Consider the following 22987-nt stretch of genomic DNA (forward strand, 5'->3'; position numbering starts at 1 on the left):
CGTTCTAGTAGTTTACATTGTGGACATTAATTTTGAAAACCTTGCTTTCCTCTTTAGCTCAGCAATTTGTTAAAGCTTACGCACCTTGATTTGAGTATGAACCATTTTACTACAATCCCTCTTGCTGTGTTGAATATGCCTGCTCTTGAATGGCTCGACATGGGAAGCAACAAACTTGAACAACTTCCCGATACTATAGAAAGGTAAAATTAGTTTTCTGTGCTATTAACAGCTGTGTTGAAGCTATCCATAATAAGTATGAAGTAACAGATAAAACCTGGGTGGTGCAGCGGTTTAGCGCCTGCCTTTGGCCCAGGGCGCGATCCTGGAGACCCGGGATCGAATCCCACGTCGGGCTCCCGGTGCATGGAGCCTGCTTCTCCTTCTGCCTATGTCTCTGCCCCATTCTCTCTCTGTGACTATCATTAATAAATAAAAATTAAAAAAAAAAAAACAAACAAACGAGACCTAAGCATAATCAATCACGAGAGATCCATGTAGTACAAAATATTGCTACTTTTTATTTTTTATTTATTTATGATAGTCACAGAGAGAGAGAGAGAGGCAGAGACACAGGCAGAGACACAGGCAGGCTCCATGCACCGGGAGCCCGACGTGGGATTCGATCCCGGGTCTCCAGGATCGCGCCCTGGGCCAAAGGCAGGCGCTAAACCACTGCGCCACCCAGGGATCCCTTATTGCTACTTTTTAACAGAATACTTTCATTTACTTAAATTAAGGGGTTTGGGAGAGAAGAAAGACTGACTTCAATATGTTGACATGAATATGCCATACAGTAACATCGCTTAGTGCATGCCAGGCACTCTGCGCTTTATAGATGGATGAAGAGGGGCACCTGGGTAGCTTAGTGGTTGAGCAGCTGCCTTTGGCTCAGGTCATGATCCCGGGGTCCTGGGGTGGAGTCCTGCATTGGGCTCCCCACAGGGAGCCTGCTTCTGTCTCTGTCTCTGTGTGTCTCTCATGAATAAATAAATAAAATGTAAAAAACCCTGGCAATTAAAAAGAATAATAAAAAAATAAATGAAACTCACATAGAGATGTTAGCTAAATTGCTCAAGATCAAAGTGTAAGGGTGCAATCTAGGTTTTGAACCAAGGCAGCCTGGCCCAGGGTCCATGCTATTAACCATTATGCACACCTGTCTTGCTCTAACCAGGCATATTAATTATTTCTGATTTTTCTTCTAATATTCTAATTCCGATTAGATAACATTTACAGCAGTTCTTTAAGAAATCCTATGAGAATAGTGAAGAATGCTGAAATATATTGGTTTCCTTCCTACCACCACATGCTGAGAAGTGTACTGTAGGGATTAGCCCTCCAATGCAGCTTCCCAATAATCAGGTAATGTGAAGTCAGTTAACTCAACTGGTACACTGGTTAAAGATGTTATGAAAGATGATATTTGTTTCATTTTAGGTTAATAAGAATCAGAGTTTCCATATTATGTATGATTAATTGCATAAACCTCTTTTAATTAATCAGAATGCAAAGCCTACATACATTATGGCTGCAACGGAATGAAATAACATGCTTGCCAGAAACAATCAGCAATATGAAAAATCTGGGTACTCTTGTTCTCAGCAACAATAAACTGCAAGATATTCCAGTGTGCATGGAAGAGATGAACAATCTGAGGTAAAAGTTATAGACATAAAACTGACATGTTCCTTTTTCATTGCAGAACAAAGTAATATAACTTCACATCAAATCCCACAACTTCCATAACAAAATTATTTATTCATTCATTTACCAATTCAGCAGTGTCAGAGCCCTGTACACCATGAAGATACGGTGATAAATAAGACACAAGTCTGTAAAATATGCAGAAACTCCAAGTTTGTAGCATTTACTTATATGTTTGAGATGCGCTGGAATTTGGGAAGTTAAGCTGTCCCACGTTACATATATGCTAGTATTAATAGTTGCTTCTATAAGCTCTGAAAATAAGTTGTCTAAAGCTAGCGTTTTTCTCTTCTAGAAAAGAAACTTAAAGATTCTTAGGATATTATATCTAACCAAATGTTCGGCTATTGTAACCAGTTAAAAAAAAAAAGTAATTTAGTGTATTATCATTTGATCTTTTCCCAGGGAAATAAATGTACACTTCTATGGCATCTATAAAAATACTGTTTTTTGGTGAACTGCTAGGTTTGTCAACTTCAGAGACAATCCACTGAAATTGGAAGTAACGCTTCCCCCCAGTGAAAGCCTGGATGAAGAAGAGGAACGGGAATTATTTGGTCTTCAGTTTATGCACGCATATATACAGGAGTCACGGACGAAAGCAGGTATGACGTTGTGTATAACACAGGTCAAATATTTGGTAGAGGAATGTGTATAGACATAAATTCCTTTATAGATTTCTTATCCCATCCTACCCTTTCTGGCAAATTTTGTCTCTTGGTCAATATTGTGGGAGGAAAAAAGTGAAATTCAAATCTGTTCACAATTTTGATAAAGGCTTGAAGAGAAGTTGTGAAGATAAAGTCTTTCAAGTAGAGACAGGAAATAATTTGGCCACGTGCTTGAAGCACAAACAAGTGAACGAAGATGTGATTCACTACCTCATTAGGTAGCTTCACTACCTCATTCTATCAGTTTGGCATATATTTCAGTGTACTCATGAACACTACCTTCCCTGTCATTTCCTCTTTTTCTACAGTCCACAAAATAACAGCACAGTATTTTGCCTAGGAAGGAAAAATATTGAGAATACAGATTTTTAACCAATAGTTAAAATGTGAAGTTTTCACATATAGATTTCAATCACCTAGTCTCTGATAATTAAGAATTAAACCACTTCTCCACTAAAGGAAAATCTTTAACTTAAACCAAGATTAGAAGAGGCCAAAGAGACAATTCTAATTGATTTGATGAAACAATGAAACAATAGTATACTAATAGAAATCATAGTTTTACAATGCACTAAAACATGAAGAATTTTTGAATCAAAAGGTCAAATTTATTTTCAAATAGCTGCTTTGGGGAGTAAGTATAATCCAAGCAAACAAATGACAGTTTTTAAGCTATAAGAAATCATTTTTACCAACATCCAGGGGCGGATATTAGGAAATAGTCCTTTGATCTATGATGACGAGCCATGTTTGAAGACAAGTTAGTTTGGGGCCTAGTTTGGGGTAGAAATACATAAAAAACAGGTAGTAGGTAGAATTGATGATTGTATGCTGGGAAATAAGAGGACCTCAAGATTAATCTGTTTTTGGTTAGAGCAACTGGGCAGATGGTGATGCCGAGCTGGGGAAATGAAGTCTAAAAGATGGTTCGGTGGTAGAAGTGGAAGATCAAGAAATCTTAGACAGTTGTGTGTGACATGTGGGAAGAGGTAGTTGTGTAGATGAATCTGAAAGTTCAAGAAGGGGTTTGCTGTCCCTGTAAATCTGGCAGGTCAAGGAACAGCAATATACATAGTCACTTTCTTATGTTGTCTTAAGGGAAGCAAAAAAGGTTGGGAAAAACAAGAATCTTGACCTACAATTTGCTGAAGGCCAAGCTTATCTGCCTGCCGATAAAGTACCTGGTACCACTGTCAGAAACATATGAAGCTAAATGGGCAGAGGACTATTATCAGTATAACTATTGCATGTGTATGTTGTTTTCTGGAACACAGCTGAGATTAGGCCTATTGTAGAATATGCTTTATTCCTGGACATAAGTTGTTGAATGATGCAAAACAGATTGTATGACACAAATTAGCACTGCCTGACCCAATAAAATCACATAAATTACTGAATGATGTATTATTACCCTTATTTATATTCGCTTGATTGGGCAGCATGAATAATTAACTTTAGAAATAATCAAACCACCTTCCTTTAATAATAGTGGACATAAAACTTATAAAAAGAGAAAAAAGGTTACAACTTAAGCAGAGATAATAAAACCAAGTCTGCCTATTGTCACTAAAAATAGATTTGTGAATTAGCAGTATTAACAGTTAGTATTAATTGTGCTTGGAGCTGTTCTAAGCATTTTACATGTGTTATCTCATTTGTTATAACAACCATGTGAGGTAGGTATTATTATTATTATTATTATTATTATTATTATTATCTTCATCATCCCCATTTTAAACAGGGAAATTGAGGCACAAAGAGATTAAGCGTTGCCCAAGGTCATACGCTGAGGTGGCAGGGTAGGAGCTGAACCTAGGCAGTTTCATAAAACATAGGAGATTAAAGTAGAAAAGTGAGGCATTTTAAAAAGGCTAGGCTTCTAATTTATAACTCATATAATCACAGATCTATTTATAGGAGAAGAAAGTTACCTAAGAATATCATTATAGTATCTAAAATTAGTTAATTCTGATCTTTCTCTTGGCAAAGGTACATTGGTATGTTAAGACAATTTTTACAAATAAAGGCAGAAATAAATCAAGGATAACATGAAGACGATAACAGTCCTGACCATATGTTTGGTTTAATATTTGCTTGTGCATAGAAACTGCTTATGAGTTAAATAAGACCTAAATGTAAGGAGGTTTTTGGTTTCATTATCTAATTTCCACTTTATTCCAAATTATTTAAGTCAAACAAGTGAGAATATATAGTTGTACTGATAAACATAAAAATGTCCTTTTAAAAGATATGATACCTAATTAACTTATAAGTTATTTGCAAATTTCAATTTAATTTGTGAATAAGGCTTATAAGTTATCTTTTTGGAATTTCTAACTAGATAATTATTCCATTAAAATGAAGTGAAATAGCTTATTTCCCTTAAAAACTATCTCCTCAGTTTTTGTTGTTATGGATAAATTTAGATAATACAGATATGGCGCTAAAATCTGAAGGTGAATTCCTTGATTGTGAACATCTCTGAATTTCTTTGCATTAGAAAAAAAGAATCACGATTGATTATCCTTTCCAGATCTGAATGGACAAAAAAATCCATACATAAGCCACATTCTCAGACTGGCCCTTGTTATAAACCTACAATTGATCTTTACATCTTCAACTTGAGAAATAAAAAGTATCAAATAAAACCAAAGGAAAATAAATTTCCAAAATACAAATACAAAGTTAATGTGCTAGGTGTGTATTGATGTGTTCTGTGTGTTTCAGATAACCAAGTCAACTGTTCCACTACTTTACCAATCTCCATAAATACTGATGGATAATTTAACTCAAGATGCCCTGCTGAAGAGAATTACTTTGGGAATTTGGTGAATTCGCTAATGTTTGGACTTTTAAAGTAAAAAGCAAAACTATTACCAAAGTTCAGTGAGGCCACAACATTTTAAAAAATTCATATTATCTGCTATGTAAATTATATTTTCATGAATATAAAAATACAATTAAAAAATTCTTTTGGTGGAAGACATATGTTCAGAATTTCTTTTCCATTAAGGAGTTGTTTCTGGTGATAAAGAATGATTTGGTAAAGCAGTTAACAATACATTTTCCAAAGACACCAGAGGATCTGTATAGTACTGTAAAGCAGGACTGAATCCTTTCTGCTGTAAATACTCAACTCGGCCTTGGTCAATCAGCAATTTACAAAGATGTCCGATTTTCTTCTTTTCTTCAACAGTAAGGAACCTAAATCAAATAAAAACAAAATATTGTTAAAATTTGTAAAAGTTTATAAAAAAATTATTTTAGTCCCTTCTATTTATTGATAAGTTCCTAAGTAACCTGCAGTATACTATGTGCTATGTCCCATGCTTCCAAGATACATTTTTATTTATGCCACAATAAAAGTGTATTTTAATGTATTCTAAAATTGGATGGTAAAATGAATTTTCATGAATAGACTCTCAGTAACATTTATCTAAAAAAAAAGTACAGCAATAACAAAACATTCCTGCCCTGGTGTTGGGCATTTCAATGTAGTCACTTACCCAGGTACACTCTCAGCACTGTCGTCTGTGATTCTGCATCCCCCATCATCATGCTCTTCACTGGCATCGCTGTGCTTATCTTTTCTCTTTGTGGTAAGATTGGAAGCTTCCAAAGATGTTTTTCGCATTCCACAAGTTGCCCAACTACTCATTCGCTGGAAGTAGTGGAATTCCACTGCTCCAAGGCCTAGAGCCCTGAAATACTCTTTGCCCACATAATGTCTCCAATCACACCTGTGGTGACAACAGAGTGCAATAACAATGCCAGCCACAGGGGTCCACTTCTCTGGGACATTTTTTTCATTTCCTTCCTTGGCCAAAGTGTTAATTTCTTTTTCTGTTTTATCATTCTTTATGCGTTTGGCTAAAGGTTCTTCATTCCTTTCCTCACAACTGGCAGCATAGGTTTCAACCAAACATCGTAATGCAAGATCTGCAAACACAATTATGTGCCCCCCCCAAACCACATCATCTTTAAAAATAAGTATTTTTTACATTTATTCAGCAGTATGGTTTCTAAAATCCCAACAACAAACACCTGCTTAGCTTTATACTTGTAATAATTCTTCCACGAATTATCAATTTTGTTCATATTTGCTGTTTTCTCATTAGCATCTCATTTTCTCTAATGATTTATTCTACTTCCCCCAAAAACTCGCTGAAGCTTAAGATCTACATCTGTAAAAACTTCTAGTCCAACTACTCAAATTGGCTCTTATTTCTCCTACTCTAGCTGAGGAAAGAACTTCTATAGGAAAAAAATCTTTGATCTACACTTATATTCCAGGGAAGTTTTGAGCTTTAGAAACCCAAAGAAAGAATAGAGGGGAAAGGCATCTGCTAAGTATCTGCTTAGATTGATTTACGTGGCAGTCCTGAAACATAGCTGTTCATAGCAAATTCTGATGAGCTGAAGAGTTGATAAAAGAGAGTCATTTTGTGGAAAGTAGGCCTCACTGAGCAGCCTTACAGTATTTATGCATTCATTCAACAAACAGTTACTGATGCCTTTCGTGTCCAAGCTTTGCAAATGTAATGATGATTAAACACATAAACTTTGAGGTGGTCTATATTAAAATGAAAAATTTAGGGATGCCTGGGTGACTCAGTGGTTGAGCGTCTGCCTTAAGCTCAGGTTCTGATCCCGGAGTCCCGGGATCGAGTCCCACATCGGGCTCCTTGCACAGAGCCTGCTTCTCCCTCTGCCTGTGTCTCTGCCTCTCTGTGTCTCTCACGAATAAATAAATAAAATCTTTAAAAAATAAAATGAAAAATTTAAATTTAAAAGCTTAATAAATAGATTTTTTTATGACTATAACTATATCCTACTGAAGACTGCTATATGAGTTGACAATACTGGGAAGACTCCAAACCTATACTGTGTCTGATTAGATTGGCATGCTGTGTCTATTCAATCAAAAACATGTATTTTAAAATGTTTTTACCCTAAGATGTAACCAGTGACTATTAAATTATTTTATATTTCACTAATAAATTTAATTCAATATATGAGTCTAAGTCAATGAACAGTGGGAGAAAGAGATAGCTTTCTTTTTTATTTAATAAACTATTATCTTCTGACAAAATATATTCAGTCAGTTTTATTTATATTGGACTTAAGTACATGATTTTCAAAAATATGAATAACCTGAAAAATTATTTAAAAAATGAAGTTATTTTAACAATCAGAAGGTATTTAATCTATTTCAACCTTTCCTTCACCAAGAACTTAAAGGACAAAGCCATCTACCAAAGAAAGGGATCAAGAAACATAGCAAATGGGTGGACAAGATTATTCATTCACTCAAATGCTTAGTGTTTCTATTATAAAGCCAACCATCATGTTAGTACACTCCCTGTGCTCAAAAAATTCACAGCATAGTGGGAGAATTAGGTATATAAACAAATAATTAAAATACCATAAGGTAGAGATATGCAGACAGAATTATGATAAACACTAAGGAAATTAGAACTTGACACAATATAGTACATGGGAAAAGTACACAGGGTTTCAATTTGCCGGGCAGCTAAGCTGTAGGCAGGAAGTGGCAAAGGCTGGAAGGCAGTGGCCAGATTGACAGCAGGTCTTCCTGTTAAAAACCTTGGGGGAAAATCTTTAAAAAAAAAAAAAAAAAAAAGGGATCCCTGGGTGGCTCAGCGGTTTAGCGCCTGCCTTCGGCCCAGGGCATGATCATGGAGTCATAGGATCAAGTCCCACATCGGGCTTCCTGCATGGAGTCTGCTTCTATCTCTGCCTGTGTCTCTGCCTCTCTCTCTCTCTCTCTGTGTCTCTCATGAATAAATGAATAAAATCTTAAACAACAACAACAACAACAACAACAAAAAACCTTGGGGGGATCCCTGAGTGGCTCAGCGGTTTGGCGCCTGCCCTCAGCCTAGGGCGTGATCCTGGAGTCAAGGGATCGAGTCCCGCATCGGGCTCCTTGCATGGAGTCTGCTTCTCCCTCTGTTTCTCTCTCTCCCTGTGTCTCTCATGAATAAATAAAGAAAATCTTAAAAAAAAAAAAAAAAAAAGGCCTTGGACTTTCTGCTGTATTAGGAGCTACTGAAGAGTTTTAAGGGGAAAGACATATTATGTGTGTAACCAAGGGGTCTAAATATTAGTAATTAAATAGGTTGTGGAAGGAGACCACCAGAGAAAGAGAAAGAATGGCACAGATGTAGGGGAAGAACTGGGAAAAAAGAATGTTATCATAGGAAAGGAAACAGAATTTCAAGAAGGGCAAGCAACTGGACTGCCTGGCTGGCTCAGCCAGAGAGCATGCAACTCTGGATCTCGGAGTCGAGAGTTCCAGCCCCACGTGGGGTGTAGAGATGACTTAAATTAAAAACAAAAACAAAAACAAACTTAAAAAGAATGGCGGTAAACATAGGAAATAAACTGAGGGCTGCAGGGGGTGGGTGTGGGTGGAGGGACAGTGTAACTGGGTGATGAACGTTGAGGAGGACACGTGATGTAGTGAGCCCTGGGTACTATATAAGACTGACGAATCACTGACCTCTACCTCTGATAATAATACATTATACGTTAATTAATTGAAATAAAGTTTTTCAAAAAGAAAACAAATTAACAAAGAAGGGCAAGCAACTGCAGTAGAGATTTTTCAGTAAGATAACAACAGAGTGATGAAGGGAGAAATCAGTGAATCAAGAGAGGAAAAGTATGTGGAACAATGAAAAATGGCCAATATAGATTATACTTCTGAAAAACTTGGGTCAGATGGGTAAGAGTAAATGAGTATGCTTTTTTCTCTCCCCAGGACAGAACTGTCTTACATCAGAAGGTTTTTATGATGGTTAAATGAGATAAGGTACATGAAAGTCATCTTAAAAACTATGAAGGACAACACATGTGTATAATACTCAAAGCCATTTCCAGCTAATTTGAATAATGTCTTATGGAGGCTCCAAGTTCCCCCTACGGGAGATGATGAAACCAGTAGGAGCCAGGAAGAAATGATATAACAATAGCTAACTTTTCCTAAGCACTCATATGCACCAGACACTTCCATGTAACCAGATAAATTATATAATACCTGTTTTACAGAGGAGATAACCAAAATTCAGAAAGGCTAAATAATTTGCCAAGGTTACACAGCACAGCTGAATTCTAGATTATCCAAATGCAAAGCCTATGCTCTTTCTACCTTACCATGCTACACCTAACAGATGGATGTGCTAAGATAAGACATCTTAGATTTTTTATCTAATATTTCGTTTTCCATTTTCCCCAGAGTCCTGGTACATAATCATCTTCTAGCAGGAGAGGTTTCAGAGTGCTTTCCAAGCAACTCCTTAAAAAAATCAGTAGCTTCTGGGGTAGAATCATACAGTTTCCACAAATGATTTGTTTACTTTTTGGTTGAAATATAACCCAAAAAGCTTTCAGTCTCATATGACTCAGTCTTTACCTATGAAACTCTTAATTCATCCTGCAAAGTGGCCAAAATAAGAAAACTCTATATCTGATGTAACACAAGGCCAATGCTACTAGGAAGATCAAGAGACTATTTCAATGATTGGGACCATGTTAAGCTACAATTTGATGTGTTCATCTACACATTATTAGTATGTTAACGTACCTGTTGCCACACCACACAAATGCTTTCCAATTCCTACCACAGGCAGTTTTTCTTTGCTTAGCAAAGGAATCTTGTCTGAAATATAAGAAAATAAAAACGAATTAGCTCTCTTGTGAGATAAGGAAGGCATTAACATGGCCTCTCCAAAGACAGAACTAATTTAAATCTTTGAAATTAAGGGCTGAAAGAAACTCAAACAAAAACTTCTCACTTTATAGCTGAGGAATAAGACTCACAGATATAGTGACCTGATAAGTAACACAGAGAGCTGCTGACCAGCCAGAATTAAAATTAAAATTTCCTTCTTATTTGTTTCCCTTTTTTTCCCCTCTTGACCCTGTTGGGGCTTCTCCTCCAGAGTTAGTTTCCTGATTCTTAGGCCAATGTCATTTCTCTCTACTGACTCAGGACTTTCCCCTGTATAAGCCTTATTTTGCTAAATATTATTAACTAATTGATAAAAGAACTCAAAGCTTTCCCTGCTAGAAGATTTATTTTGAACAAATAACACATACAATAAACATGTAATATATAAAACACTATATTCAGTATTATAATCAAACTATAGTTTTTTTTTTTAATATATCTTGATGTTGGGGATCCCTGGGTGGCTCAGCGGTTTCACGCCTGCCTTCGGCCCAGGGTGTGGTCCTGGAGTCCCGGGATCGAGTCCTGCGTCGGGCTCCCTGCATGGAGCCTGCTTCTCCCTCTGTCTGTGTCTCTGCCTCTCTCTCTCTCTCTCTCTATGTCTATCATAAATAAATAAAAATAAATCTTAAAAAAAAATATATCTTGATGTTCAAAAATAAGATATCTTTGCTTTTTACATTGTTTTGAAAAAAAGAAAATATTCATAACAGTCCTGAAAAAAGTAAAAAAAAAAAAGGTCCATAAGGTAATTAAGTAAGATATACTATATCACAGTTTTAGCCTCCATTTCCCCTTCCTATTGATTTCCCTTTTTGTAAGATTCTGAAATGAAAAGTATGCTTCCTCTAAAAAATTCAGCTAAGCATCAAGCACAGTGAACAGTCCAATGGAAGTACTTAGTAAATATTTTTACTTTTCTGTTACTTGCTTTCAAATGTTATTATATTACTTGCCAGGAGAAAATGGTATCAAGTGGAACAGTTTGCTTGTATCAAGGAATATAGAAGTTTAAATTAAGTTAGTTCAAGAAACTTACCATCAGTTAGAGTGAAGGGAAAGGAATTCTAAGAAAAACCTTCTCCTTTATGCTTGAAAATTATCTCATTTCCTCTGTCTCCTATTTCTTTGGGCTTGGAAAATAGAACAGAGGAACTTCTGTCAAATGATGGCAGATTAAATGCAAATAGGAGTTTACTACTAAACTAAAACTCCACCACAATGTGGATAAAAGGATTTTTTTTTTAAAGACTGTATTTATTCTTCTGAGAGCGAGAGAGACAGACAGGCAAAGGCAGAGGCAGAGAAAGAAGCAGGCTCCATGCAGGGAGCCCAATGTGGGACTTGATCCCAGGTCTCCAGGATCACACCCTGGGCCAAAGGCAGTGCTAAACCGCTGAGCTACCCGGGCTGCCCAGATTTTTAAAAAGATATAAACTCACAAGATCTGAAAGAGGACAAAAGGAGACAAAAATGGGAAAGTCTGTGACTCAACCAAATTTATTCTACAGATCTTCCAAAGGCTCAAGAATTGGGGGCATTAGGTACTTTTGGAGTAGAGCTGAGTAGCTATAATGCAGAGTGTTGGTGGAAAGCCTGTTTAAGTAGTCAGATCCCCACCTCAACAGCTCCTTGGTGACTACCTCTTTCCTACATGATGGAAGACTGTAGACTAATTCTCTGGATCAAGTAGAACAGGAATTCAGTGGATTTAGGGACAAGAGGAAGTTGAAAGGTGAAGTATGATAAATCAGCAGGAATCAGTGAGCATGCCTACTAATTTCCCTATCTCTCGTTCCCCACTGGGTCCCGAGATGTTGGTCATCAGACTTTTACCCTCTAGGTAGGCGATCAGAGAAGAGTCTTCTCTGCAGAATCTTACCAGCCCAAGAGTAAAGATGACCTCTTAGGCAAATCACACCTGTGATCACTCCACCTGAGGACCCAGAGCTCTGAGTCCCCCAATCCTAAGAATACACTATCAAGGAGCATCAGATTTCGGAGGACAGCTTCTAAGTTATGAAACCAAAACAAGTGGAAAAGAACAAATTGGTGAAAACAGATTACAAAGGGAGAATAATTCTAAAACACCATTATTAATATCCTCTGAAAGAAATTATAATTATAAAAAAAAAATCAAAAAAAAAAAAAGAAATTATAATTATAAAAAAGATCAAAATATAATAATAAAGATAAATAGAGAAAAAATCCTAGAAATTAAAACTATGATAGAAAAAATTAAGTTGGGAAAATTTTAGGAAGTATAGAAAAAGACCAAAAGACATAACACAGAGAAGTTTTCTTCAGAGAAGTAGAAAACCATCCCAATAAGTCTAATAACTAGGTCATAAGAATTCTCCCTTAAAGGAAGAAAAGAGAAAGTGTAGCAGAGTAAATTATGAAAGAAAGAATCCAAGGAAATTTCCCAGAAAGCTGAGAATACTAGAATCTCTAAATCAAGATTTCTCATCCTTGGCATTATTGACTTTTTGGCCCCAATAATTTTGTTGTGGGGAGCTATACCATACCATATGAGATATTTAGCAGGCCTCTGGTCTGGTAGGCAGCCTCTGTGGACTGTATCCATATCTTGGACTGTAACCATAGCATGCCCACTGCTATGACAATCAAAAATGTCTCAGACATTGCCAATGTGCCCTGGGGGACAAAGTCCCACCAGTGAGAACCACTGCTATAAATGAAGGAGGCACAATGGATAAAAATATAACCATAGGAAGGCCTATCACTGTGAAAATTTAAAACATGAAAGACAAAGAAGAATTTCAAGAAAAAAGCAGATCAAGTACAAGGGACCAAGAAATTTCAAGAAAAGGGATGCCTGGGTGGCTCAGTGGTTGAGCATCTGCCTTTGGCTCAGGGTGTGATCCTGGAGTCCCAGGATCAAGTCCCACATTGGGCTCCCTGCATGGAGCTTGCTTCTCCCTCTGCCTATGTCTCTTCCTTTTCTCTCTCTGCATCTCTCATGAATAAATAAAATCTTAAAAAAAAAAAAAAGAAATTTCAAGAAAAAAGCAGATCAAGTACAAGGGAGCAAGCTTCAGAACAGCACTGAACTTTTAAATAATACTAGTAGAACAGAACTTTCAAAATTCTAAAGGAAAATGATTTGTTTAAAGAGATTTTATTTATTCATGAGAGACACACAGAAAGAGGCAGAGACACAGGCAAAGGAGAAGCAGGCTCCCTGTAGGGAGCCCGATGCAGGACTTGATCCCAGGACCCTAGGATCACAACCTGAGCCAAAGGCAGGCTGCTCAACCACTGAGCCACCCAGGTGCCCCAGAAAATGATTTTCAATCTGGAAATACAAATACCCAGCCAAGTCAAGTCTAAAATAAAAGATGTTTCCTAACAATGCAAGGCCTCAAATTTATCTCTATTGCATTGTTTCTCAAAAGCTATAGGACTAGGTGCTCTACCCAAAGAGTGAATCAATAGATGTGGGAAAAGACGTGGAAAAAGAAATTCCTACCCAAGAGAGTGAAGGAAATCACTAGGATGAGACTGAAAAAAGTTTTAATGTTGATCATTGTGCCCCAGGAATGGAGGGCATCCAGTCTGAACTGCAACATGTCTGAAGCATACAGGGGAGAATTTTTCAGCAAGATGGAAACTAATAAAATAGTTGATAAATGTATTACAATGAATACATTTTTAAAAGACAAAGTAAATAAAATTAGAAATTATTAATTTAGCAAACAAAAAAATTAAAGAGGAGAAAGTAATTTACTACATGGTTCAGTGGTAAAAAAAAAAGATGATTTAATCATTTCGTACATATTAGAAAGATGAGGATTGGAAAGTGTTTGCACTTGAAGCGGGGCAAAGGTACAAAATCTTTATCTTCCATTGGGAGAAACTGATAGATAATGCTTTAAGAAAAAAGGGGGGGGCAAAAAAATCAAAAGCCTATCATTAGAGATTTCATTTATTTATTTATTTATTTTTAAAAAGGTTTTATTTATTTATTCATAGACACAGAGAGAGAGAGGCAGAGACACAGACAGAGAGAGAGGCAGGCTCCATGCAGGGAACCCAATGTGGGACTCGATCTCGGGTCTCCAGGATCACACCTCAGGCTGCAGGTGGCGCCAAACCGCTGCACCACCGGGGCTGCCCAGAGATTTCATTTAAATATAAAAATCCACTTGTAATGGGTAAATGAAGTTGGCTCCAAAGAGAGAGCCATGGCTAGGAGGAAGTGGCTGCTGCTGTTTTTATAACAACTTGAGAACTTGTAGAATTGTTTCAGTCTTAACCACACGCATATAACTTTAATAAAAGCCCAAAAAAGAAAAAGAAGAGGCAGGGATGTCCGTAGTGAACTCATTCAATAGATGCTTCCTATTCTTTCTCTTCCCCTAAAATGATGAATAGTCAATTCCAACCCTGCTACCCACAAAGTCCTTTAAATAAATGTCACTTTCTCCTTGCTTCAAAACTACTTTTAATCACTCTCAGTATGTCATTAAATAAGTTTTTTATTTTAAATATTAAGAAAAAACTGAAGTATGGAAGTCAGGAGATTATAATTCACATTTTCACTGCTGGCTATATTTTTACGTAGGCCACTATTTAGCAGGAGAGAGTTTTTCAAATTAATGCCAACTTTAAAAGGGCAGTATTGAACTAGATTATAGATATTTGCTTCATTATTAATCTTTCTCTCTTATTTTGGTTTAAAACTATGGAATAGGGACACATGGTGGGCACAGATGAGTGATCTAGAAACTATTTAATAAATATGGTATGCTACCTTCTAGTATACTTAAAAAGAATTCAATACATAGCATAAAAACTTGTCTAGGATTTTCAATGTCAGAAAAGAAATACATTCAGTTAAATAATTTTAAATACAGTGATTTATATAGAAATGTTGGGTTGCTCCACAAAGCTGTATTAGTGAGTAGATGGAAGAGGTCACTAGGATATGTTTGTATTAATATTAAAAACTGTAAAGACTATAAAAAGGTACAGAAAAGGCACAAAAAAGTATGACTGAAGCAGGGGTGAGTGTGTGAACTGTGACTTCCACAGAGGTGAATTTGTTTGGTACAATTTAAAATTCTAGCAAGTATCTTTTACCAACAGCGGGACAAAGAATAATCTCATTTCTTTGATAGTTTAGGTTAAGTAATGTTAATTATAGGCAGAAGGCACTAGCCTTTTTTAGGGGGCAGAGGGAAAGAGAATCTTAAGGGGCTCCACACCCAGTACAGAGCCTGAAGCAGGGCTTGATCTCATGACCTTGAGATCAGGACCTGAGCCCAAATCAAGAGTTGGATGCTTAACCAACTGAGCCACCCACGTGCCCCTGAACAGACTCATAATTAAAAAGATCAAAGAGGGGTGCCTGAGTGGCTAAGTCAGTTGGGTATCTGCCCTTGACTTGGGTCATAAATCCAGGTCCTAAGATTGAGCCCTGTATTGGGAATCCTTGCTTAGCAGGGAGTCTGCTTCTCCTTCTCCTTCTGCCCATCCCCACAGATGCTTGTGCATTCTCTCTCAAATATATAAATAAAATCTTAAAAAAAAAAAAAATAAAAAGGACAAAGAAATAATGTAGGGACATATTATCAAAACTTTTATTAAACTCTTTCCTAATATGATACTTCATTTCTAATGATACTGAAATCTCATTTTAAAAAGTTCCAGACCTAATTCAATTTACATTTATCCAAACGTTAGATATAACACTCTATATTACAATGCATTAATTTTCGTTTGTTTTCCCTGAAGCACTGTTCTGCATGACTGGATTTCTAAGCAACCCTCAGAATTTGAAACTTCTATGATTTATGGAAGGGCAACTGAAAGTTATGCAACTTACTCAAACACAAGTGTTGAATATCAATTTGAAGTCTCTCAAACACTGAATTTTTCTTTCTGTGTTTGCCATCTACCTGCAGAAATAGAACATAGTCATAACAACAGCTCTTTATGTTTAAAAAAAGCTTTATGAAAATAAAAAGATTTCTCTTTGTTTTCAAAATTCAGAGGAAATAATTTCCCATCTTATTTTTAATATTTAAAAAACAGAATCACTAATTAAAATATTTTAAGATTGCATATTCTTTGATGAAAACTCTAAAATAACAATATCATATATTTTTAAAAAGCTTAAAATTTTATAAATTATTATGTACAATTATTTCCTCTAACTCTAAAACGACCCTATTCACTGATGAAGGAACTAAGCTTCACAGATGTTAAGTGACTAACCTAAGATTGGTTGCAAGCTCCTTTGCCTTAGCCCCTAATACACTATTTTCGGCTCATTCTTCTTACTCTCTCTAAAAGATCACAACCACCATTCTGATCTATGTCCATGTGTCTATGACTTAAAAATCAACACTGTGGCCCAGATTTTTTTGATGAACACCAGACACATATCTCTAGTTGTGAATTAGAAAGCTCTACTTCAACTGTAAACTCATTCAAAACTGAACCCATCATTTCTCCCCACAAACCTATTCTTTCTCTTCTTCCTTCTATATTCCCTAGCTCAGATAAAATGCACCACCAGTCATTTAAAGCCATCAAGTGTCACCTGAAATAACTCCTCTGTCATTCTTAATGACTAATAAATAAAATCACCAAATCTCCTTCTTCTAAAATCTTAGCATTTCTCATACTCTTTCCCTCTTCTCCATGCCTCTGCAATAGTCTTAGCTCTGGCCCATTTCTTACTTGGATTACTGGATAATAATTATCTTGTTATTAATCCCTCTACTTCAAGTCTCAGACTCTTCTGATACAGCTTTAATGGTATTACTAGGATGAACTTTTTAAAATTTATTTTTATTTTTTAAAGATTTTATTTATTTATTCATGAGAGACACAGAGAGAAAGAGAGGCAGAGATATAGGCAAAGGGAGAAGCAGGCTCCATGCAGGAAGCCCGACACGGAACTCGATCCCAGGTCTCCAGGATCACGCCCTGGACTGAAGGCGGCGCTAAACCGCTAGCCACCTGGGCTGCCCTAGGATGAACTTTTAAAAAGCCTTTTTATTTTCTCCACCAACTCTCACATATTCTTTCAATCTCCCCTCAGCTGTCACTTTTTCCAAGAAACCTTTCCTGATCCACACTACACTGAGTCTGTGTTCTATCTTCATACTTCTATGGCTTCTGGTACTTACTATCATCATAAGAGACTTAGCATACTGAGCCAAAATACTCCTAAGTCTGCTCCACTAGATGTAAGATTTTCAAAGACAAGAACTAAATCTTGTTCCACTGTATATCCAGCATGTAGCAGGATAAAGTTGAACTCCTTCCTTTGGCATAAAATAGGATTCCTTCCAGAGTTTAGCCATCCTGTCCCATTTCATCACCACTGAACCCTACTTGGAACTATGCATTCTCATCACACAGAAGTGTTTCCATGTTTCCCTATTGTTTCAGGTGTTTGGTTACACTGTTCCTGCTTCCTAGAATGCTTCCCAAACCCTTTACCAAGGAAACATTAATTCTCCTTTCAAGATAGACCTCAGACATCACCTTTTCTATGTAGCCATTTGCATCCCTTCCCTGCATTAAAACATGCCACTCCCTCTTTTGAAACTACACTGTACTCTGGTGCAGATTACTTTTATATAATCATTAATTTGTGTCTCTCCTTTCTAAATATAATAGAGCACAGAGACCTTGTCTTGATTTTATCTACTCAATGTCTGTCATGGTGCCTAATGGTACGCTCAATAAATATATACCGAATGAAGTTAGCAAGGGGCACAGGTAGGTTAGAACCCAAGACTTAACTCCTAGCTTGAGTTTGGCTCTTTCCACATATTTTCTTGTCTCTGCAAATAATTTAAGAACTCTGCTCACTGGACTATCAAAATTTAGATTAAAAAATTTACCTTCAGTTTAAGTCATCAATATAATTAGAATAAAAAGCCGTATCAAATCAACACAAAAATTAATTTTCTGAATATCATGGTTTTCTTTTTTTAATAAGAAAAGTGCAAACAAAGTTTGGTTACTAACATACTGCCAAGAATTCACGTACCTTGAATCTCGTGGTCACCTTTTCTACTAGGATGAAGTGAACTTTTTCAGCATCTTTTAAGGCAATATCAACCCAATGAGATAATTTTCCCTTTCCTGCTCCAAACTCAACAAAGCATCTTCTTGGACCAAGTAACTTTAATTTTTCAATGTTACCTAAAATAGAAGCCTGCAAACTTCACAAGATTATTTTATAAACTAGAGTAAACACATTTGGCTTGAATGGGAAAACAGCAAGGTAATTTCTATAAGGCAGCATGTGCACATAGATAATTTTTGTTTGGCTTTAAATTTCTTCCCTTGTTTTGAAATTTTTAACACACAGTACTCAGAACCATATCCATGCCAAAAATTTTTAATATACGTTAACATATATTTTTTTGAAATGGAAAGATTCTGTTCCCTGAAAGATAAACTAAATAAAACCTCATTAACTATATTTAGAAAGAATGTTAGCTTTTGACAAATGAACAAAAGGCCAATTTTACTATAGTGACTATGACCTAAACATACCTGCTGTTTCAGGTGTTTGGTTGCAGAATCACCATTTTTAGGGTCATTAAGGGCATCATGCAATGCTGGATGGGACATAATTTGATCTTTAAGTGTAGAGTTCAAACCTGTGCCAAATATAAGCACAATAGCTTAAGCAACCAAACATGAAACTGTAGGGCTCTGAACAACGGTAGTAACATCTTGTAAGCCACACTGGTATCAACTCATGTGGCACCTAATTATTCTAAAAATTTTAACTTGCAACTGTAGACAGACTTACCTTCACTTGCTTTCCGCAATTTCTTAATTAAGCTTTCCAACTGCTCTTCAGAAAGAGAAGAAATCGGAACCTATATACAAAAATGGGGCATGAGTGGTCTGGAAACTAACCATCACTAATAATATAGATTCTATAGGAAAATCCATGCTAAATTCAAAGCAATTAGTTTATTTTAAACAATTACTACAACAGCTTATTCATAGAGATAGCTCACAGATATCTTTTAAAATTAAATTAAATATTAAGTCCAGTACTTACTAATTGCTCAGGTATTTCTGTTTCATCGTTTAAGCCCGCATTAATATCTTGAATAAAGAAGTCCTTAACAAAAACAAAACCACAACAATACTGTTATTAATGTGAAGAGGTCAGAAAATTAAGGTGAAAAACTGATCGTTCTCTTCTTTCTATACTCTCTACCTGCCATCCTCCCTATCTCTCATTTATGAATTTAAATAATTACACATGGCTAGTGGTTACTATACTGGACCATGTAGATATAGAAGAATGAAAATAATAAAATAATACTATTTCTACAATCCTGTTCTAAAAGTAAAAACTACTGTTGGAACTTTATGCATAGTGATGGACTTTTGTTACACAGAAGGGTAACATGCTGTGTGTGTTGCTACCTTTACCTATATGGACAATAAGGAAACTGGTGATTAAGTGAAAGAGGTGAAGATAGCGAGTATTACAATGTTCTGTTGGATGACTGGCAAAACTGTAATAGAAAATTAGCTATAACTATTATAATTTGATGTACTCTTAGTTTATTTTATAGATTTTATTTATTTATTCATGAGAGACACAGAGAGAGAGGCAGAGACACAGGCAGAGGGAGAAGCAAGTTCCATCAGGGAGCCTGATGTGGGATTTGATCCACGATCCCAGGATCACGTCCTGAGCCAAAGGCAGACACTCAACTGCTGAGCCACCCAGGCGTCCCTTATGTACTCTTAGTTTAAAATGGTTGCCAAGAGTGCTCTAGGTAAGTTGTATTGTGGACTAGATTTTTAAATGTGAAAACTATTTATACTGGAGAAACGTCTCACGAATTTACTTCCATTTTGTGTACTTTTTTTAAAGATTTATTTATTTATTTTAGAGAGAGAGAAGGAGAGAGAGGGGAGGGAAAAGCAGAGGGAGAGAATCTTCAAGCATACTCCCCACTGTGATGGAACCAGACGTCGGGCTTGATCTCATACCCATGAAATCATGACCTGAGCCAAAACCAAGAGTCAGATGCTGAACTGAGCCACCCAGAATACAGAATTTTTTAAAAAAACAATGAAGAGTTTTACAAAATAAAGCAGAATAGTGATGAAACTTTGCCTGGGTTCCAAGTTTCACATTATATGTAGGGCACTAGATAAATACCATTCTGCATTTTTTCCTGCTTCCTATCATCCCATTGTTTTCCTCCCTTTCCTTTACACAGTGTCCTGACATGCAATAGTGTCTGTATGGGGTTTTTCCATTTTTAATAAATTTATCTCTTCTCTCAGCCTTTTCCCAGAACATGTATTCCACCTGTTTGCCTGAACTAAAAACCTAGCACTTAGGTAAGGAAGATCATCTCCATGCATACTTGAAAGTAAGGGCAATATTCTTTCTTTTCACTAAGGGTCTATCTGGGGTGGTCATCTTTTTTCTTCTACAGATCTTCATGTAAAAATATTTCCTTTTAAGCTTATGCCATCTGATCTAAGCTGGTTCTCAACTAGAAGGTATTTGGAAATGGACAGGGATATTTTATTGTCAAAATGACTGAGAGGTGCTATTGGGAGACAATGCTCAATTTTCTGCAAGTGTTACAAGCAAGGCACACTGACAACCTTGTTTCAGATTCTCTTCTCAAGGACAGTTCTATACCAAACAATCTTGGAAGATAGAAATAGTGAATCTTTCTAGAGCAGATGGCAAGCCTGCTTATTGTACAGTATAATAAAGGAATGTCTACTTATGGAACAGAGATCAGGCAAGCTTCCTTATTACCCATTTTATTATTATTTTTAAAAATATTTTCTTTATTTTAGGGAGCGTGTATGCATGTGCATATATGTGGGGGGAGAGAGGAGGAATGAGGGGAAATAATCTCAAGCAGTCTCTGTACGAGTACAGAGCCTGATGTGGGGCCTGATCTCATGACCCTAAGATCATGACCTGAGCTGATATCAAGAGTCAGACCCTGGGATCCCTGGGTGGCGCAGCGGTTTGGCGCTTGCCTTTGGCCCAGGGCGCGATCCTGGAGACCCCGGATCGAATCCCACGTCAGGCTCCCGGTGCATGGAGCCTGCTTCTCCCTCTGCCTGTGTCTCTGCCTCTCTCTCTCTCTCTCTCTCTGTGTGTGACTATCATAAATAAATAAAAAAAATTATTTAAAAAAAAAAAAAAAAAGAGTCAGACCCTTAACTGACTAAGCCACCCAGGAGCCCCTATTTCTTTTTTTTTTTTAATTTATTTATGCATTTGAGAGAGAGAAAGAGCATGCATACAAGTGAGTGTGGGGACGGAGGGAGAGAATCCTCAAACAGACTCCCCTCTGAGTGTGGAGCCCAACATGGGGCTTGATCTAACAACCCATGAGATCATGACCTGAGCTGAAACCAAGAGTCCGATGCTCCTATACTGCTCATTTTAAAAGAAATGTATTTCCTAAGCTTAGGGCTCTTCAGCTGTGAACTAAGCTATGCACAAAAATGTGCAGGATTCATATAGGCCCTGCTGATTCCATGGACCTTAGGGAACAAGGGAAACCGATGCAGGTGAGAGGCCATGACACTGAAATGACTTCATTACAGTGAGTAATGAAGTCCTTTGTCTCTGACCTAGGAGTCTCTTCTGCCAGCATCCACAAACCTGTGGCAGGCTAACTTGTTAGCCTAAAAAAGAGATTATACTTCAGATCCTTCATATTCCTCACAAGTGCCTTTGCCATTTGCTGCTCAGAGGCCAGGAATACTAAACACAGGGATGCTCCAAAATATACAGCACATGACTATCCCACTTGGAATGCCTAAAGCCTACTGAGGGTAGGAGCCACCCACCTTTGATTTCAGTGTCACCCTGAGTTCTGGCCTTGTCTTACGCTCTATTTCCTGGCTATCTCGTCTCACCTTCTCCTCACCTCTCTCCTTGATTCTATTCTCCAGTCATGTGCAATGCCCAGGCCTAAAGAAAGGTAGCAACTTTCTCACTTCTAGGTGCTTACATATGTTTTTTTCCCCTTCTCTGGCTGATTCTCTTCCCACCCACTCCCCTTTTTTTAGAGAGGGGAAGGAGGGACCAAGGGGGAAGAAGAGAGAGAATCTTAAGCAGCCTCTGTGCTCAGTGTGGAGCCCGACTTAGGGCTTGATCTCACCACCCTGAGATCATGACCTGACCCAAAATCAAGAGTCAGACACTTAACCAACTGAGCCACTCAGGTGGCTCATCCTCCTTTGACCTGTAGGTCTCATTTTATGACACTTCTTCAGAGAAGCCTCCCTGACTCCTTCTGCATCTCTCTCATCCCCTATTTCTCCCTCAAAAAGTGTTAGGCTCTTCTCTTTTCTTTCAAAGCACTCTGTACTGAATCAGTTTTAAACACATAATATTGTATTTTTTGTCTCTCCCACTAGACTTTAATGTTCTTATAGGCAGAGTGCTTGGTACAATGTCTGGCATAAGTGCTCAATTAGTATCTACTGAATAAACAAGTTCCTCCCCCACCCTTCTAATCTCTTACCTTGGGTAACTTAAAAATCCCAGAGTTCACCTAAGACCTGTATGTATTTGACTTCCAAACTAACCACTCTATGACTTTCAGACATACACAACCAACTCTGTTTTTAGTCACCAAGTTGTATTGATTCTGCTATCTAATAACTCTTGCATTTATTCCCTAGCCTTTCCATCCTCTTTCATTTTGTTTCTAATCATGTCCCACCTGGATTTCAGCAATAGCCCTTAACTGGTTCAAATTCCAAGTCATCCTCCTACACTGCTCAGAGAGAAAGTTTTGTAAGAGGTAAGTATGACCATACCATTCTTGACCTTAAA

The 22987-nt window shown here is 37.1% G+C and overlaps 2 protein-coding genes across 6 annotated transcripts in view; one reads left to right on the forward strand and one right to left on the reverse strand.

The window, feature by feature from the left end:
• Positions 1-5360, forward strand: part of LRRC39 (leucine rich repeat containing 39) — a 22610-nt gene extending 17250 nt beyond the window's left edge. Inside the window, exons 6-9 of one of the 2 annotated variants that reach the window (XM_041747382.1) lie at positions 58-203; positions 1507-1659; positions 2173-2312; positions 5106-5360. In XM_041747382.1, coding sequence (XP_041603316.1) covers positions 58-203; positions 1507-1659; positions 2173-2312; positions 5106-5161 — 495 coding nt within the window. In that variant the 3' untranslated portion in view covers positions 5162-5360. Of the gene's footprint in view, positions 1-57; positions 204-1506; positions 1660-2112; positions 2313-5105 lie in introns of those variants that run through there. The other variant, XM_041747383.1, reaches the window with a different exon arrangement.
• Positions 2926-22987, reverse strand: part of TRMT13 (tRNA methyltransferase 13 homolog) — a 24790-nt gene continuing 4728 nt past the window's right edge. The window contains exons 4-11 of one of the 4 annotated variants that reach the window (XM_041747378.1): positions 19202-19264; positions 18944-19013; positions 18682-18788; positions 18170-18337; positions 15986-16058; positions 9988-10062; positions 5885-6317; positions 2926-5582 (exon numbers count right to left, since the gene is read on the reverse strand). In XM_041747378.1, coding sequence (XP_041603312.1) covers positions 5387-5582; positions 5885-6317; positions 9988-10062; positions 15986-16058; positions 18170-18337; positions 18682-18788; positions 18944-19013; positions 19202-19264 — 1185 coding nt within the window. In that variant the 3' untranslated portion in view covers positions 2926-5386. Of the gene's footprint in view, positions 5583-5884; positions 6318-9987; positions 10063-15985; positions 16059-18169; positions 18338-18681; positions 18789-18943; positions 19014-19201; positions 19265-22987 lie in introns of those variants that run through there. The other 3 variants (XM_041747379.1, XM_041747380.1, XM_041747381.1) reach the window with 3 other exon arrangements.

Source organism: Vulpes lagopus, chromosome 3 (genome assembly GCF_018345385.1).
Source record: "Vulpes lagopus strain Blue_001 chromosome 3, ASM1834538v1, whole genome shotgun sequence".
In the NCBI taxonomy this organism is placed as follows: domain Eukaryota; kingdom Metazoa; phylum Chordata; class Mammalia; order Carnivora; family Canidae; genus Vulpes; species Vulpes lagopus.